The sequence below is a fragment of the Papio anubis genome, chromosome 10 (assembly GCF_008728515.1).
Source record: "Papio anubis isolate 15944 chromosome 10, Panubis1.0, whole genome shotgun sequence".
NCBI classification, from domain to species: Eukaryota; Metazoa; Chordata; class Mammalia; order Primates; family Cercopithecidae; genus Papio; species Papio anubis.
In genome coordinates this window covers 8,887,859-8,907,261 of record NC_044985.1, presented here as the reverse complement: position 1 = coordinate 8,907,261, position 19,403 = coordinate 8,887,859, and the positions used below count along the sequence as shown (strand labels likewise).

General features: G+C 41.1%; 1 protein-coding gene across 40 annotated transcripts in view; it reads right to left on the bottom strand.

Annotated features, from left to right (window-relative positions):
• CLASP1 (cytoplasmic linker associated protein 1) overlaps positions 1–19,403 on the bottom strand; it is a 307,430-nt gene that overhangs the window by 123,216 nt on the left and 164,811 nt on the right. For 39 of the 40 annotated variants that reach the window (XM_021923495.2, XM_009185059.3, XM_021923484.2 and 36 more), the window contains one exon: positions 3,724–3,876. In XM_021923495.2, the coding sequence (XP_021779187.1) occupies positions 3,724–3,876 (153 nt within the window). Of the gene's footprint in view, positions 1–3,723; positions 3,877–7,996; positions 8,002–12,544; positions 12,550–19,403 lie in introns of those variants that run through there. The other variant, XM_021923504.2, reaches the window with a different exon arrangement.

Sequence of the window (19,403 nt, the reverse complement as noted above, 5' to 3'; positions counted from 1 at the left end):
AATTTTCTAAGCCTTGTTTGTGCAACGGAAAATTACCCAAGAATAGATCAAGAAAAAAGAAAGATTGTTCAGGCATTAAAAGGAACAAAGTATTGATATATGCTACAAGGTAGATGAAATACTGAAAATATTCCCTTTAAAATGGCTAATTTTATGTTATGTGAATTTAAACTCAATAACAAAAAGTAAAATGTTTTAAAATACACCAAAAAAGTGATTAGAAAGAACTGGAAATAAGTACAATTAACATTCCTACAGCTCCTCTATCACGGATGCTGGGGTCAGGAGGCAGAGTGGTCCCATGCTCGTCTGGTCAAGATACCAACATTCTAGGGCCAGTTCAGAATTCAGGAGAGGCCATCAGAAGACAGCATTTGAATGCTAATCACGAGAATAGCTTTTATTTGGTCCTTTCGGCTTCATCTTTTTTGGCTCATGGGATTCCCCATCCACCACTATCCCCACCACCACCAAGAGCGCAAAAGCTAAAGCCATCAGTGAAAATGGTTCTAAAAGCAGCAGCTACACAATTTTTCTGAGGTAAATTTCGGAAGGAATTTGCCTGCAAATGTGAAACTTGACAGAAAATGAGAGTTGTATATAACAACTAAACTGTCTACATTAGGAGTGAAAGGAAGAATTTATGGGAGAAATCTCCTACAATTTATTTAATGCAACATCCTTACTGGTCTCACAAGGAACCACGTTACTTGTAAGAACAAAATGTATTTTATCTTATTTATTTTTATTCCCAACTTTTAAGTTCAGGGGTACATGTGTAGGATGTGCAGGTTTGTTACATAGGTAAACGTGTGCCATGGTGGTTTGCTGCACAGATCACCCCATCACCAGGTATTAAGACCAGCACATTAGCTATTCTTCCTGATGTTCTCCCTCCTCCCACCCCAAACCCTGCAACAGGTCCCAGTGTGTGTTTTCCCCACCCATGTGTCCATGTGTTCTCATCATTCAGCTCCCACTTATAAGTGACAACATGCAGTATTTGGTTTTCTGTTCCTGCATTAAACTGCTGAGGATAACAGCTTCCACCTCCATCCATGTCCCTGCAAAGGACATGATCTTGTTCCTTTTTATGAATGCATAGTATTCCATGGTATATATGTACAACATTTTCTTTACCCAGTCTTAATGGGCATTTAGGTTGACTCTAGGTCTTTGCTATTGTGAATAGCGCTGGGATGAACATATGCACACATGTATCTTTGTAACAGAATGATTTACATTCCTTTGGATATATACCCAGTAATGGGACTACTGGGTCAAATGGTATTTCTGCCTCTAGGTCTTTGAGGAACTGACACAGTCTCTTCCACAGTGGTTGAACGAATTTACACTCCCACCAACAGGGTAAAAGCACTCCTTTTTCTCCACAACCTCGCCAGCATCTACTGTTTTTCTGACTTTTTAATAATAGCCATTCTGACTGGTGTGAGATGGTATCTCATTGTGATTTGCATTTCTCTAATAATCAGTGATGTCGAGCTTTTTTTCATGCGTTTGCTGGCCGCATGTTCGTCTTCTTTTCCTAAGTGTCTGATCATTTTCTTTGCCCACTTTTTAATGGGGTTGTTTTTTCTTGTAAATTTAAGTTCCTTGTAGATTCTGAATGTTAGGCCTTTGTCAGATGGATAGATTGCAAAAATTTTCTCCCATTCTGTAGGTTGTGTGTTTGCTCTGATAGTTTATTTTGCTGTGCAGAAGCTCTTTAGTTAAATTAGGTCCATTTGTCAAATTTTGCTTTCATTGCAATTGCTTTTGGCGTCTTTGTCATGAAATCTTTGCTCATGCCTATGTCCTAAATGGTATTGCCTAGATTTTCTTCTGGGGTTTTACAGTTTGAGTTAAATTTTAACTCTTTCATCCATCTTGAGTTGATTTTTGTATAGCGTGTAAGGAGGAGGTCCAGTTTCAATTTTCTGCATAGGGATACCCAGTTCTCCCAGCACCATTTATTAAACAGGGAATTCTTTCCCCATTGCTTGTTTTTATCAGGTTTGTTGAAGATCAGATGGTTGTAGTCGTGGGGTCTTTATTTCTGGGTTCTCTATTCTATTCCATTGGTCTGTGTGTCTGTTCTTGTACCAGTACCACACTGTTTTGGTTAGGGGTAGCCTTATAGTATAAAGTTGGACAGCGTGATGCCTCCAGCTTTGTTCTTTTTGCTTAGGATTGTCTTGGCTATATGAGCTCTTATTTGGTTCCATATGGATTTTAAGATAGTTTCTTCTAATTCTGTGAAGAATGTCAATGTTAGTTTAATGGGAATAGCTTGAATCTATAAATTGCTTTGGGCAGTATGGCCATTTTCATAATATTAATTCTTCCTATCCATGAGCACGGACTGTTTTTCCATTTGTTTGTATCGTCTCTGATTTCTTTGCGCAGTGTTTTGTAGTGCTCCGTGAGGAAGTCCTTCACTTCTCTTGTTAGTTGTATTCCTAGGTATTTTATTCTTTTTGTGGCAATTGTGAATGGGAATTCATTCACGATTTGGCTCTCTGCTTGCCTGGTGTTGATGTATAGGAATGCTAGCGATATTTGCACATTGATTTTGTATCCTGAGACTTTGCTGAAGTTGCTTATCAGCTTAAGAAGATTTGGGCTGAGACAATGGGGTTTTCTAGATATAGGATCATGTCATCTGCAAATAAAGATAGTTTGACTTCCTCTCTTCCTATGTGAATACCCTAACCCTAACCCCAACCCCGTGCTCCTTTAGCTCAGTGAAGTTCATTATTATCCATATTCTGAGGCCTACTTCTGTCATTTCAGCCATCTCAGTCTCAGCCTAGTTCTGAGCCCTTGCTAGAGAGGGGTTGCGGTTATCTGAAGGAAAAGATGTTTCAGCGCTTTTGTGTTGATTCTTTCTCATCTTTGTGGGCTTATCTACCTTTGATCTTTGAGGTTGTGGCCCGTTGGATGGGGTTTTTTGTGGTTGCCGTTTTCTGTTTGTTTTCCTTTTAACAGTCTGGTCACTCTTCTGTGGAGCTGCTGCTACCCAGCTTTCTACAGATTGTCTTTGAGGTCTTGAGCTCTGCCCTCCCTGCATGAAGAGCCTGCAGTCCAGGTAGAGAAACATGGGCCTTCCACTCCCACAGAGCTACCTCCCGCTGGCCCAGCTTCACTTCACGCTACCATCCAACAGACATACCAACAGCTGCCACCTCACCATGGCTCACCGGGAACTGGAGCAGAGGTGGCTGTCTCCACCACCCACAGCCCGACCTGCATGCGGAGCATGCACACACGCCCCAATACCTAGGGGCCGGTCCACAAGATGTATTTTAAAGACAGGAGTTACAGTGTGACTTCTGGATTATTCTCAGTCTTATTAAATAGAAATTGTCTAAAACGCCCCTAGTGGTTTCAGGCATTGCTGGATCCAGATAACTAAACAATGCGATGAGGGTGCGCTCTTGCTTTTATCTCGGAGCTATGCTTTCCTCTGTGCTAGTTTCCTTCTTCTATAGGCTCCGCCTTAGCAGAATGTGGCAAAAGTCAACACAGTAGCTCAAATTTACAACTTACCAGCTAATCAGCATCAGTACTGCAATGCTAATTCAATGAAAGAATAGCAGGCAGAAACCTGCTGCATACGGGGACTGTATCACTTCTGAGGGCCACCACAGGCAAGTACTTGCATCTCTGGTTTGAAAAGCTGGCATAGCTGACCCTAGAACGCCACACAGAGCTTAGACTAACCTGAAGACTTGGATCCCAGGGTGGATGAACCAAGCCGGCGGGTGGTTCCCATTCCAACGTTTCTCCGAGAACTTGGTGGCGCCTTGGATGACGTAGAACTAGCAGAGGAAGGTCTGTTACCATCCACAGAATCTTCATCATCGAAATTTTTATCTGAACAGTAAGCACAGAAACCAATGTTTTTTAAAAAACAAAAACTATACACACACACACACACACACACACACACACACACACACTTTTTCATACTTTTGCATACTCTTTTGGAGTCTGAGGTGCCCCTCTAGGGTCTGGAAAGCCTTAGGTTAAGCCCAGAATGAAGCTACAAAGATCATACTTGCTTTCACATACCCAGAATACTTTTGCACTCAAATTTTGAAAAACAGAACAAATAAAAAGAAGAAAACAATCTCTCATAAAACCACCACCTAGAAACAGTTATTTTCACATTCTGGGACATTTCTGACCATCCATGCTTTTTTTTTTCTTTAAGATAAAGGGTCTCACTGTCACTCAATCCTCCCACCTTGGCCTCTCAAAGTACTGGGATTACAGGCATGAGCCACTGTACTTGGTCACTTGGGTATTTTAAAGTAGCAGCTGAGATGAGTATGTATCATATTGGAATAGTGCTTACTTCAAATATGTAAATTTTTCCTCTGTGATGAAATATTTTTCATAACCACCATTTTAATAATTGTATGGTACTTTGTAACTGGAAAATGGCACAAGTGAAGCACTCTTATGGTTAGACATTTAGGGTGTTTCTAATTCCTCACCATTAGAAATGCAATATTGCAAATGCCTTCCTACATTTTTTGTTTGTTTGTTTGAATTTCCAATCGTCTTAGGAATGAAAACCCTAGAAGCAACAACAGTGGGTCAAAGAGTGTAAAAGTTCTTGATGCATAGTGCCAGAATTATCAGAGAGGTCATATAAATGTACATTTCCCCTAGAAGTTCAAAGAAGTACTCATCCTTCCACACCACTGCTAACATTTAATATTACCATTTTTAAACTTTAATCAATCTGACAGGTGGAAAAAAGACTTCATCTTCTATGTTGCATTTCTTTTTTAGTGAAGATGAACTTTTTTTTCATAAGCTCATTAACTTTTAAATTTTTTAAACAGCAGTGGATTCAATCAATACTCCTCAAGTTGCATTTAAAATTTAAAAAAAAAAAAAAAAAACACAGCTGTAGTCCTACCACTTTGGGAGGCCAAAATGGGAGAACTGCTAGAGGCCAGGAGTTCAAGACCAGCCTGGGCAACATAGCAAGGTCCTGTCTCTTAAAAATAAAAAAATATGTCAGATATGGTGGCATGTGCCTGTAGTCCCAGATACTCAGAAGGCTGAGGCAGGAGCATCACTTGAGCCCAGGAGCCTGAAGCTGCAGTGAGCCAGGGTCACTCCACTACATTCCAGCCTGAGTGACAGAGCAAGACCTTGTCTCAAGAAAAAAGAAACATCTTTGGATTCTTAAAAATCAACAAATTTATAACAACACTTCAATGATGCAAAATTAAAGTTTATGCATCAAGTATAAGAGTGAGTCATTTAGGAGGCTAAACAAAGAACTTAAGAGTAATTTAAATAAAACAAAAATCAACATCTGTAGCTGGCAATATTCATGATTTCTCAAAGGGGCATTAGTTCTTTACCAATAAGTTTGAAATAAATCTTTGTGATCCAAAAAATATACAGAATTCCTGTTTTCCTTGATCTAGTCGCTTCTTAAGCTAAATTATCAACAGCGAAGTCTTGTGTCTACTCAAGACCCCAATGCTCCCTGAAACTCAACAACAATGCACTCCAAATTACATGGCTCAGTTTATTCAACACAGGGTAGGGGGAGGAGGAGAGAAAGACATCCTCACAAATCCATGTCCTTATGCAAATTAGCTCCTTTCACTGTGCCTTTAAATCCCCCAGATTGTCTTGTTATGCCATGCTATTTCAAGATGGTTCTTTCAACCCATACATCCATTTTTTATTGATTCACATGCACAGTGCTATTAGCACAGACTTCCCGTGGATTCAGAAAGTGGTTCATAATGGCCTTCCCAAAATGAAAATTTAAGTCTAATGTAAAGAATAAGAACAACCCAAAGGAGAAGTCACCCACTGAGTACTGTCAGCATTAGCGGTGACAAGGACAGATCTCACTCAGCCTATCTGTCCTCTGGGGAGCTCTAAGAACATCTGAACAGATGTCATTATTCTACTACCTTAAACCATAATAATTCTGCTGAGTAGGAACAGTTCTAGTCTGTGGGACAGGTAAAAAATAAATGGAAGACATGAGGACACTATCATGCTTCACTCACAAATTCATGTAAATTATGTTTAATTCAGTCTTCTAACACATGCAGGCATGTCATTTAGAACAGTACTCAGCTGCCAAGAATTATTTTCAATGGACCAATTTCAATGGAATTCCTGAAATTTTTTGCTTGCATCAGTGATAGACTAGGTGTGGACCAGACTTAACCTCCTGCAATAAATAGCTAGAAAACCTGACAGTATATCTGAAAGAACTACGTGCAGGCACTGGATACTAGGCAGTGCAGAACTTGGCTGCTCAGCTAATTTGCATAAAGATATAGATTTATTTGTTTCTCCCTGCAAGAAAAGAAACAAACAAGGTAAGCTATACAATCACCCCAACTTTCTGTCTGGAGGTGTTAATAATTTCCAGGTCACCAAGTACAGGGAAGGGGACCTCAAATTAAACTTAGTAGCCCTGCAGATTAGATACTGCAGACAATAAAGAACAGAGTTCAGAGAGGTTGAGGGTGCTAGAAATTACAGGAAGCTACACAGAAAGAGGGCTACAGAAATGTGCTAAGTTCTAGGCCTCACGTGTGTGAGTGAACTTCCACGAAGCAAGGCAGAAAATGACCAAGAAGGTGTGAAATGAACAACTCTTAGAGTTTACACAAGTAGGGAAGCTCCAACCAGCCAAAGTGGAATGTTCTTGGTGACCCACCCAAGGCATTCAATGGAGACCCCCAGAGAGGTCAGGTCTTAGTGAGATTGAAGTATGTCTGGAGTGAAAGTTAAATGAAATCTGCCCTATCAGAGCTTAAAAGCAGGCCTACAGGGCATTAGAAAGACCTGCAAGTAACTTAACTGCTTTGCCAAAACAAAGCGTGATATTCCTAAAAGAAATAAAACAAGACACAGACACTCAACAAGGTAACATTCACAATACACAACATCTAATATAAAATTCCTTCACTATGTACAGAGAAGCCTTAAAAAAAAAATTTCCTAAACATGACAAGAAGGAGGAAAATGTGGCCCATAATCAGGAGGGGCAAAAAAAATCAGAAAATAGTAAACTTCTGAGAAATGATGAGATAAGACATTAAACTTCTATTATAACTATGTTCAATATTAAAAGAATACATAGATATTCATAAGAAAAAAGGAAGTTTTTTTAAGAATCCAGTGGAACTTACAGATTTTAAGAAAACATAATTATCTGAAATGAAAATTTCACTGATTGAGATTAAGTGCAGGCTAGACATTGCAGAAGTAAAGAAAAAAATCAGGGAACTTAAACATATAGCAATAGAATTTATCCAAAATAAGCACAGAAGCACAGAAACAAAATAGGCTGAAAAAATAAATAAAAGGAATAGAGTCTCAGAGACCTGAAGGATAATATCCAGCAGTCTAACACACACAACACTGCAGGCCCGAAGGACAAGGGGAAGAAGGGGAAGGACAGAAAAAGATTAAGAAATGATGGCCAGAACACTTTCAAATTTGAGAGAAACTAGAAACCTACAGATCCAAGAAGCTGCATGCCCCAAGCAAGATACACACACCGAAACGCATACTGAGGCACACCATAATCAAACTGTTAGGCCCAGACAAGAGCAGCCAGGGGAAGACATAGTACACAGAACAACAAACATAACAGCAGCAGCAGAATTCATCAGAAACCCTGCCAGCCAGAACACAATGGAAATGGCAGCTTGAAAATGGTATTCACCTAGAAGTAACCTAGAATTCTATATCCAGTGAAAACATCTGTTAAGAATAAAGGCAAAATAAAAACTCAAACAGAAATTGTCATCAGCAGACCTGCACTTCAAGAAATGTAACAGGAAGATCTTCAGGCAAAAGGAAAAATGATACCAGTTGGAAACTTGGATTTACATAAAGAAATAAAGAGCAGTAGATACGGTAAATATGTGAATATAAGACCTTCTTCTCATATTTTATTATTTATTCTCCTGTTTTAATTCTTTCACACTACCATTTCTATAAAAGATGACTGACTGTTTAAAGCAAAAATATTTAGCTTTCATTCTTTTTATATTCTCATGTAATAGGCCAATAACCTGGGGGCCAGAGGAACCATAATTAGGATATATGTTGCTGTACTAGATGACACACACAAAACAATACGGGAAATAAGGCACAGGGAAGGCATGAAGAAAATGGAAGCAGTTCCGTTTCGGTCCTCAAAGAGCATATATTTTTCAAAGTTGATCATAACTTGTCTAAACTGCCTGAAGATGTCACACAACAGTGTATCACAAACCATACCGAGAAGGCACGCCCTTCATCACCAACACCTGTATGAAATGTCTCCCAAAGAAGGGAAGGATGACGCCGGGCGCGGTGGCTCATGCCTGTAATCCCAGCACTTTGGGAGGCTGAGGCGGGCGGATCACGAGGTCAGGAGATCGAGACCATCCTGGCTAACACGGTGAAGCCCCGTCTCTACTAAAAATACAAAAAATTAGCCAGGCGTGGTGGCGGGTGCCTGTAGCCCCACCTACTCGGGAAGCTGAGGGAGGAGAATGGCGTGAACCCAGGAGGCAGAGGTTGCAGTGAGTCAAGACAGCACCACTGCACTCCAGCCTGGGTGACAAAGCGAGACTCCGTCTCAAAAAAAAATAAAAAAAATAAAAAATAAGAAGGGAAGGAGGAAAGGGCATACCAAGCAGCCAATGAAGAAGCTTTTTAAACTGAACTTTAGGAGTTCTACCTGTCTTTTTACTTACCCTTTGGAAACAAATTTAACAAGCTTACTTAGCTGATTCCCTAAGCAGATTAGAAGCAACTAACTACAGGGATAGTGAGAAGGAGGACGTGCAAAGTAATGTTAATAAGTGAGCTGAAGGCCTAATAGCCTAATAGAAACTACGAAAAGCAAACACATGCACATAAAAACACCTAAACCCAAAATGCTTAGAATACGGCTGACAGTACAGGGGTCAAATCATATCTGTACAATAACAGCACAATGACCCCGCGCAACAACTTAAGATTCAATTTTTCAGTGATCTGTGTGCTAGTGAAGAATGTAATTCACACTTCCCATTTCAATTGGAAATTCAGGAAAACAAAGGACAAAAGTATATTTATTTTCTAGATTAAGAGCTGGACACAATGCTTTGAACTGAAACACCTGCAAAGGCTTTTGGAGGATAAAAACCAACTGAGCCAATTACTTGAAAACTTAACTAACATACTGTTTAAAAATAAGTTTAGCCTATGTTTCCTAGCTTTTTGGACACCAGAAATTAAGATTAAATTTAAAAGGAGGCTGGATCATCAGAAAGGTACCCAGTTTCAGTTAACTAGGAAATTCTACTATGTAGAATGAGCCATTCTTTAACTGGACAAATAAGCTGTATCTGCAACTGGACCATGGTTACAGCAGAAGATGAAGAGTCTCACACCCAGGTTTAACATTCAGTATTTCTCAGCTAAATTAACCAGTACTGAACTCTACTAGCCATTTGGATTCCCATTTTCTTTAGGCTTTTCTGCTAAGCAGACATCTGGCAGTATCTAACCTCTTTTTCTAGAGCTTTAACTAAGGCAGAAACGTGTGAAATTGAGTATTTTTAACTGCAGGCTTGTGCCATTACATCAATTTTAACATTTTCACATAATACAAGAGCATATGTTACACATAAAATCATCTTAAGGGGAAGTTCTCTTTAAGCCCAAAGAAATAATTAACTGTATCTTCAGCCACCACTGCAAAGACGGCCATGGGAGGGCCACTTCTTTCATCTGATAGTCTCAGGTAGAAATCCGAAATAAGCAGATGGGAACCTTCAGTTCCCAGCAAGCATCACCTCCTTTGATTCTTTAAAAATCATCTGAGCTCCATTCCACCTTTTATAGAATCAGGATAAACCACTTAAAAATGACTCGTGAAATTTCTACAGAGTGATATTATAATTTTCACCCAACCCTGAATCACCCCAGGGTGCTATCAGTCTAAAGACAAACATGAACTCAAGTCTGAGGTCTGGAACTTGGAATTAGAAGCTTTGGGCCATACTGTTCGCTTGGAAAATTTAAACACTCATCTATGAGGACCAACAAAACGTCACAGAAACTAAGAAATATCTGCTCATTGCCTATCTGCCAGGAAAGCCAGAACCTAGACTACAAAGCTTTTCCTTCTCTTCTCCTGAGGCAGGCTTTGATGGACAGAAGCACAACGGGGAGAAAATGCCTCATTTTCTAAAGAAAAGACAACTATCTGCTTCACTGCAGCAGGGTCACTTTGAAGAAGCTGCTATCCTGACAGGCTTTCACATTCACCCACTCCCTGCTAATTGAGATTCTTCTCCAAGGGAGTAAGAAATGTGGCAGCCTACTAACTAGACTATAATTAGCTCTCTCAAGAGGAAGCTGCACAGAGACAGGATAATGAGCCCGAAGGCTGGCTGCTTTTCATAAATATCCCAACATTTCTTTCTTCTTGAATTTGCAGAGCTCCAAGCCTTTTGCAAAGGCTGTTTCTACTATCTGCAATTCTTGTCCTGTCTGCCAGACACACCCCTATGCATTCTTGAAAACACAAGTCTACTGCTAGCCTGAGACCCTGCTCGGCTCTGACCACGCGTGTGCCATTTACTCCATCGCCCCCTGAAATCAGCTGGCTGCAGATCTGTTTGGTCTCTCTGTCCCCGGGGTAGAGACCACTTTGTATTCTTCTTGGTATTTACAACATCTAGAACAGAGTCTGGGCCAACAACCAGTAGACAGTCAAAAAAATTTAATTCTGGTAGTCCACATGAAGAAAGGCAAAATTTGTGAATGGATGAAAATCTTTTCTCATATATCTTTTTTAGAAGCTTTTATTACTTTTTTTAACATGCATATGGCTTAATTAGATAATAAATTCAAACAAGGTTATGAAAATAACTGAGGACAAATCAACAAACACAATTAAAACCTCAAATACTTTTTAAGCTTCCAAATTTTCCTGCTAGAAAGAAATGTATATCCTTCTTTCCCAATAAAACATACACCTATTTTTAAATTAAGTCACAGTTCCACTATAAGCAATCATAAGCTCCCCAAATTAAACTAACAATTTGATATATATGCATTTCTAGACTTTAATGCATTCATAAACATGAATTCTATACACACGTATAAAAACTGCTTTTTTGCACACCACCAATATTTTTCTAGATCAGTATTAATCTAGTCAATTTTAAAGACTACTTACTATGACACTGTGTGCATTTACTATATTTAATCAATCATCTGTTTATCGATAGTTGAATTGTTTTCAATTTTTCACCCTCATAATACCACTGCAGTCAGTATCTTTAAAAGTAACAAGAAAAGTAACAACTAATAGAATCACAGCACTTAACTGTGTACCAGGTCCTAGGTTTGGTTGTACATAGTCACATTAAATCCTCCTGACAACCCTGAGAGAAGGACTATTGTCACTTTGGTCTTAAAAATAAAAAAACTTAAGGCATCCAGACACAATATGCCCAAAGCTACACCACTAACAAGGAGGTGGAGGAAGCCAGGATTCAAACCCAGGCCTGTTCAACTCAACATCCTATGCTCTGAGTCATGACATTAAACGACCATCTGCCAAAAAAAAGCAATTCCCATAAGCTGATGCTTAGTAAGTGCTGGGCACTGTGCTAAGTGTGTTCCGCACGTTGTGTTGTTTAATTCCTACTGCAGATGTTTGCTTACTTAAAATTATTTGTTTAAGATAATTTCTCAAGTACAGTATCTTCAGTATCTCTTATGAATGTAAACATTAAAAATCCTAAAAAAAAATACTAGCAAACCCAATTCAGCAACATATCAAAAGAATTAACATTATGGCCAAGTGCGACTTATCCCAGCAATGTAATGTTTGTTCAGTATACATCATAGTTGTCATATTAATATAATAAAAGGCAAAAAACAACATATTCTCTAAACACAGTAAAATGCTTTCATGCTAAAAACACTACAAGCAGGGATTAGAAGAGAACTCCCTCAACCTGATAAAGACCACCTCCAGGCCAGGCGCCGTGGCTCACACCTGTAATCCCAGCACTTTGGGAGGCCGAGGCGGGCGGATTGCCTGAGGTCAGGAGTTCCAGACCAGCCTGACCAACATGGTGAAACCCCATCTGTACTAAAAATACAAAAATTAGCCCAGCGTGGCAGTGCACTCCTGCAATCCCAGCTACTCGGGAGTCTTTGAGGCAGGAGGATTGCTTGAACCCGCAGGAGGATCGCTTGAACCCAGGAGGTGGAAGTTGCAGTGAGCTGAGATTGCGCTACTGCACTCTAGCCTGGGCAATGGAGCCAGACTCCATCTCAAAAAAGAAACACACACACATACACACACACACACACACACACACACACCATCAACAACATGGTCAAAGACCAGATGCTTTCCCCCTAAGATCAAGAACGAGGAAAGATGTTTACTCTCACTACTTCTAGTCAACATTGTGGTAGACGTTCTAGCCAGGGAAATCCGACTAGAAAAAGAAAAAGAAAAAAAAAAAAAAAAAAGCACGCAGACTGAATTGGAAGAACTAAAACTATCTCCATTTACAAATGACTTGATTTGGTATGTAGAAAACACTGAAGAATGCACGCAAAAAATCAGAACCAATAAACAAGTTCAGTGAGGTTGTAGGATATAAAACCAGTATTAAAAAATCCATTGTATATTCTATACATCAAATTAAGAAAACAATTAACAATAGCATCAATAAAAACACCTAACAACTTTAACAAAAGGGAACTACAAAACACTGTTAAGATCAACTAAAGACAAACCAATAAATAGAAAGATATTCCATGTTCACATATCGGAGGAATTTTTGCTCATTATCTAAACTATATTCCTTGCCCAACTGTTCCCTCTTAATTTTAACCAAAGTTGGATAAATAGAAAAGTATAAAAGTGCAAAACACACTGTATGAATTGAACGGCTGGATAAAGACTTTTTCTTCCAAGTTTTTACCTCCCTTTCTCCATCAAAGTATGGGAAGCGGGGTACACATATCACCCCCAATCCAGTCAATATGGACCAGCGTTAAACAGGGCCGGTTCTACCACTCTGTACAAAAAAATCCTTCAATATCCATATTCTGAAACAAAAATTCCTCTTCCTGTTTACAAAATTAAAGAAGGCTTTTGTCAGAACACAGGGAACATAAAAATTTCCAACTTGGCTGGAAATGTTGGCATTTTTGACAACACGAAAGTGGAAATGGCATACTAGAAGCTCTGAGGGTGCTAGCAGAGTGCTACTTCTGCCCTTTGGCACCAGTAATCCATCCTCTACCACAGAAGTGAGCCTGGAATGCAATCAAGCTGCCAGTTAGGGATCACGTTTCATTCCTTCCGCCCAAAAGCTTGCTGCCAAAAAGCTGGGCTGGCATTTTAAGACGATCTCAACAATGACACCACTGGTAGAGATAATGTGAGAAGAGAGAACTGGAGCACAGACAGGTGGCAACTCACAAATTCATTTCAGCTTTACTAGTCCTTCACAAAGGGAGTTAAAAAGGGACAAAACCTTCTGCTGGGAAAGACAGGCAAGGAAAACACCAACAGAAACCAGAGAGGGAAATGAACTGTGAGGAGGGCAGAAAACAAACTTCCATAGATACCTGCTCCTGAAGGCACTGTAGGAGCTCAAAGTTCACACTGGGTAAGAGCTGCTGAGTGCCTTCTGCAGGTGCAGATCAAGGCACAATTAATTCCTCTTTGGGTCTTGGGGAAAAGGCCCTGGCTGCTGCTATATAACTTACAACCAGGCTCCAGAGAGATGCAGGCATACTCACAACAGAGGAGCCCAGGGATGGTTCTGTGCAGGGAGAAATCCACAGCTCGCACTGGGCAGTGAGCCTGCCCTGGGACACAGCTGTAATGTCACAGGCCTGCACTTTCAGCAAGACCAACCTCATGTGAGGTATAAAAAGAAAATGAAAAGAGATAGGCTTCTGTTTCCCTGTCTGAAAAAAGGATGATCCTGTCTACCTATGCAATGCGCTGCCCACCCAGTATCAACCCCCTTCTTCTACTGACGGCCCAGGGCAGTTCTTGGGTAACCACCTCCCCCACTCTCAGAATGACAACACCTTTGTTTGCCTCAGTGGATCCTGGCCACAGCATCCGGGCTCTCCCAACCCATCACAGTAATTAATTCTAGAACCTCCCTTCTTGTGGACTTAGAGCTATGCAGGTACAAGCCTAGAGCTGTTGGAGCCAACCAACGGCAGTGCCTGCCCAAGAGAGAGGCAAAGTAAAAGAAAGTAGAGTGAGAGGCAGTGAGAGTTGAGGCCTAATGCCTGGCATGTGTCCAAAGGAAGGCAGCAAGACCCACACACCCAGACTTAGTTCCACGAGCCAAGTCACTCCCCTTCTCCCTTATACCACTTGGAATGAGGCCTGTATTGCTGGCAACCCAAAGCATCTCTGTACTATATCAAAGGGATGTCATGCAGATTAGACAAAATGCATTAAAGACAGGAAAACCATAAGTACTGGACAAATGGCAGCTATTTTACACCCTCATTATTTGTGCTATGCTTTGCATGCAAAAAAATCAGCTCTTCAAAAATATTTCAACAGAAGTGAGGAATTAGGAACAGAATTTTCTTTAAAAATGTGCTTAAAAGGCCATACACCTAATTCAAGTTAGGCAGCCGAAAGAAATGTATGGACATTATAGAGAAATGGAGGAAGGCATGGTTAAAACCACCTTCTCTAGAACTGATTCCAAAGGGAAAGTACCCATTTCCCCCTTGTCAAGTGTCCTTAAGAGGTCTCAATGACAAGTTTCTCAGGGTCACAAGAAAGAAATTTGTCATTTGTAAGCAAAAGGAAAAAACTCAATTAGGAATATGCTTCCATCAAGTGGCATCAATGTTTTAAACTCTCTCCAAACCCTCCATGTCCTGGAACTTGAAAGTTCGAGTCCAGAGCACAGGGTCACCTTACAGGTGATTTGGTCTCAAAGTAATCATTTTGTTACTTCTGTAAGAAAACTGGACTCCCAGAGCACCCTAGCCTCTACTACTGGGAGGCTACTGGAGAGCATACCACCTCTGAATACCTCTAGCACTTCTCTAGTAAGCACACTTGTGTCCCAGGTACTTTGTTGGGAGCTGGGATGTAGAAAGGGAAGTCATGGTTCTCACTCTGGAGTGCACAGTCCGACGTGGGAACACAATCAACAGCACGTAGGATTCAGTGTGAGGTTTTCCTAACAGCACACACACAATATGACATATGAATCCAAAGTAGGGCCAGACAAATTTAGAAAGGATCCACTGTGCCTTCCAACCAACCCTCGGATGTGATCCGTACTACTTTGGTCCACTTAACATTGACTAAAAGTGTGACAGGCTTTAAATGTGTGCACATCCTACTTAACTCAGGAACACCCTGGGCTACCAGGCTCAGTGAATATACACCGAAAGAGAACAAATTCCAAAGACTCTTGCTGAACAGATGTAGCAGAGGCAAGGAATTCCTGACGGGATAATGAAAAAATGAGCCAGCTTCCCTCTGCACCTGGACAGGCCCAGGTGCCCCCACTACTCTGTGTGCCCATCCTGGACACTACGGAACAGAGAATTAAAGGCAAAGTTCCCAAGTCATGCCCAGGAGTTAGGATTCCTGAAGTTAGAATCTCTTGGCCAAACTGGAGCCCCAGTTTAAGTTAACCCTGTTAATATTAAGCCTTCCTCAGAGAAAAGAACTTACAGCAACACGCCAAGAGTGATGTATTTAAGATCAGTCTTGAAGAAGAGTATCTCCAAACATATGTCAGAAAGACTATAAACTTACCCTTAGAGACAAAAAGCAAAGGAAGGGAGCACAAAGAGACTGGTACTTTAATATCCAGAGTACCAAAGAGCTCCCTGGGGGTGAATTAGGGAAGATGGGAATAAACTATCCTTCCTGCTGGAATAGCTAGTCCCCGACACAAAACCCTCTGAGCACCTGAGCTGAGCCCACAGTATCATTTCCTGGAACGACACTCACACTGAAACATCCACAGGAACTCAATTCTCCATGGAAATATCCACCATTCCTCAACATCCACAAGAGCTCTTAGACTGAAAGCCTGGCTTCATGTGTCGTTAAGGACCATCATTCCCAGACCTAAGTGTATTAGTGCCTCAAACTCTGCCCAGGACCGGACAGACCCAGGGTAAGATGAAAACAGACAGAGCCTTCCCCAAGAGGGCTGCTTCTGCTTCTCCTACTTGCCAGGTTCGCGGAGCTGGGACTGTCCTCTAGTACCCTCCATCAGTCACTTAACTCAGAGTTCACCCAGCAAGAGAGGGAGGGGAAAGGGGCTGAAATAAGTGGTCATCAATAGGAATCTTCCTCTTTTAGATACCAAAGCTCTTCTGGGCAGAAGAACCGACCTCATCCATCTGGGCATTCTGCTTTAGCTGCCCCTCTTCCCCCTCCCCGCCCCACACAGGGCCTGGTAGAAAGCTAGTTTGTGACTCACCTCACTATTGACTTTTGTACTCTCTGGTCATGAATTTCTAGCTGCTTTCAAGCTTGTCTCTGTGGAAACATGATGACTATAAACATCTACAATAGCTCAGTAAAGCTCAGGATAGGATGAAAAGAATTAGCCATTGTAGTGAAGGAAAAAATTAGTTCTTACTTTACGAACCTGAAGGTTTCTCCTAGCATTTATCTGAGAGAGACAGAGAGAGAGAATGAATGAATATGTGTGTGTGTGTGTGTATGTGTGTGTGTGTGTGTGTGTGTATATATATATATATATATTTTAGATACCAAAGCTCTCCTGGGCTTTGGCAGAAGAACTGACCTCCGCCATCTGGGCATCCTGCTTTAGCTGCCCCTCTTCCCCCTCCACACCCCGCACAGGGCCTGGTCTAAGAGCTCTTGTGGATGTTGAGGAATGGTGGATATTTCCATGGAGAATTGAGTTCCTGTGGATGTTTCAGTGTGAGTGTCGTTCCAGGAAATGATACTGTGGGCTCAGCTCAGGTGCTCAGAGGGTTTTGTGTCGGGGACTAGCTATTCCAGCAGGAAGGATAGTTTATTCCCATCTTCCCTAATTCACCCCCAGGGAGCTCTTTGGTACTCTGGATATTAAAGTACCAGTCTCTTTGTGCTCCCTTCCTTTGCTTTTTGTCTCTAAGGGTATATATATATATACACACACACACAAGAACTTGGGTTTATTTTGTCCAATCAATATTAATATGTCTGTTTTTTTGGTGCAATGTTCATTCAAATCTGAATAATTCCAGTCCTACAATTTGAAACGTTAAAGTCATATTTTAGTTGATGATTTTCAATGATTTTAATAAGACCTTTGGATAACTATAGCATACATACACTTAAAACAAAAGCTATCTAGAGTGCTCATTGCTGTATTTACATAATTATAAAGAGTTAACATAAACCAAAAATAACTTGTCTCAAAATTTCAAAGTAGTTAGCTTTCTGAAATTCTTTTAATTATATGTGGATATTATTACAAACCTAAATGTAAATGGCACTCAGCTTCCCTGCTATCATTTGTCTAGAGAATTGTCCAGACATTCTGATGCATGGCCGGGTATACAGGCCACACAACTGCAGGCTAAAAACAGGAAGAAAGCAAAGCTTAGGAGGAATCAACATCATGAGAGGTTTCAACAAGTATATTTTAGGAGGAGGAAGTGCAGATAAGTGCAATTATTCTATGTAAGGTACAGGATATCCTTAAAGAGATTTTTGTAAATTATAGCTATATTACTGAAAGTACTTATTTGATAACTGTCCCCACACTTTGATCATATGCTTATTTTCTAGCCCAAACAGGTCAAGTGAGTGTGCCACACACCACATCTCCATCATCTCGGCCCACCACTGAGGCCTGCTCACCACTACCTTCAGCTTCCATCTGTATTCCCCAGCTCCCAAGCCAACCGCCCACGTAATAATCACATTGCCCAATTTATGCCAAAGACAACCACTGTGTGAGAAATTTCACACCCAATTTATAAGCACCAACATCCCATGCTCCCTTTTGTCCTGCATGCCAAAAAGTCAGCCTTGCTGAGCACAAACACCACCATGCAGGGAACTTCTGAGCACGAATGGTGCGGGGCCAGGGTCTTGGGCCCCATCACAGGCCTTCCATCCAGCTCACAAATATGCTGTGACTGTGGAGGCCAGGATTCTCTTCCAGCTGACGATGGACCTCTTGATAGCAGTGGGAGGAAACAAGGGAAGGACACAAGAGAACATGGTGGGGAAGAGGTGGGAGAAAAGGGGAAAAGAAAGGAACAAATGGAGAATGGAAGAGGAGAACAGATTATCTTTCTTAAGCTCTGAGTTCATGAGTAAAGCATTAATTTACTTCAAGAAATAACAGCCAAGATAATTTACAGGAGGAGGAGATGGCTTGTTGCCACCTGACTTGGATAACTATCTCCCTCTTTTGCTTATTCACTGAGGATGAGGATCTACTACATTTCAGGCACTTCACTAGTTCCTGGGAATACGGTGTGAACAAAACATTCATGCTAACTGCCCAAAGGGACTTTCCACTATAAAGGGGAACAACATTTGTAAAGACAAATCTGTGATAAAGGCGAAGAAGGAAAAGAACAGTGTTCTGTAACAAAGTGAGGGGAAAGGCAGAGGGTGGTGACAGGCATTTTGGACATGGTGGCTCAGAGAAGGCCAAATCACACTATGCTGCAGGCCTTTTACCAAAGGCATAACCTCATCTACGTGGGACAGGAATACTCAGGCATCTCTGTCATGGACACGGAATTTAAGAGTAGGAGGCAGAGAAAGGTAGAAGGAAGGTTCCAATTTGCCTTGAACAATGAAGCAAAAGAATGCCTTTGACTAAGCAGCAGGGCAAGGCTCATTGTTTTGACAGGGAGAGAGGTCCTACAAAAAGTGTACTCTTTCTCTTTGGAAAGGGTTTACTTACCCTGTGGGTCTAGCCTCACAGCCACCAGCACATGCACAAAGGTTATCAGAGCCTGGCCTAACTGCAGATAACTGAATACAGTAAGCCAAGCTCAAACACCATTTTCATTTCTGTACAAAGAAATCCAAGTACACTAAAGACTCCAAAAATTGTTTTTACAAAGAAAAGAGGGCCTTCCAATTGTGTGTGTGTTTTTTTCCTTCAAATTTTGTATTTTAAAGACCCATGAGCTGGGTATGGTGGCTCACATCTGTAATCTCAGCACTCTGGGAGGTCAAGGCAGGTGGATCACTTGAGGTCAGGAGTTTGAGACCTGCCTGGCCAACATGGTAAAACCCCATCCCTGCTTAAAAAAAAATACAAAAATTAGGGCACGGTGGCGGGCACCTGTAATCCCAGCTATTACAGGCATGGGCCACCACACCCAGCTCA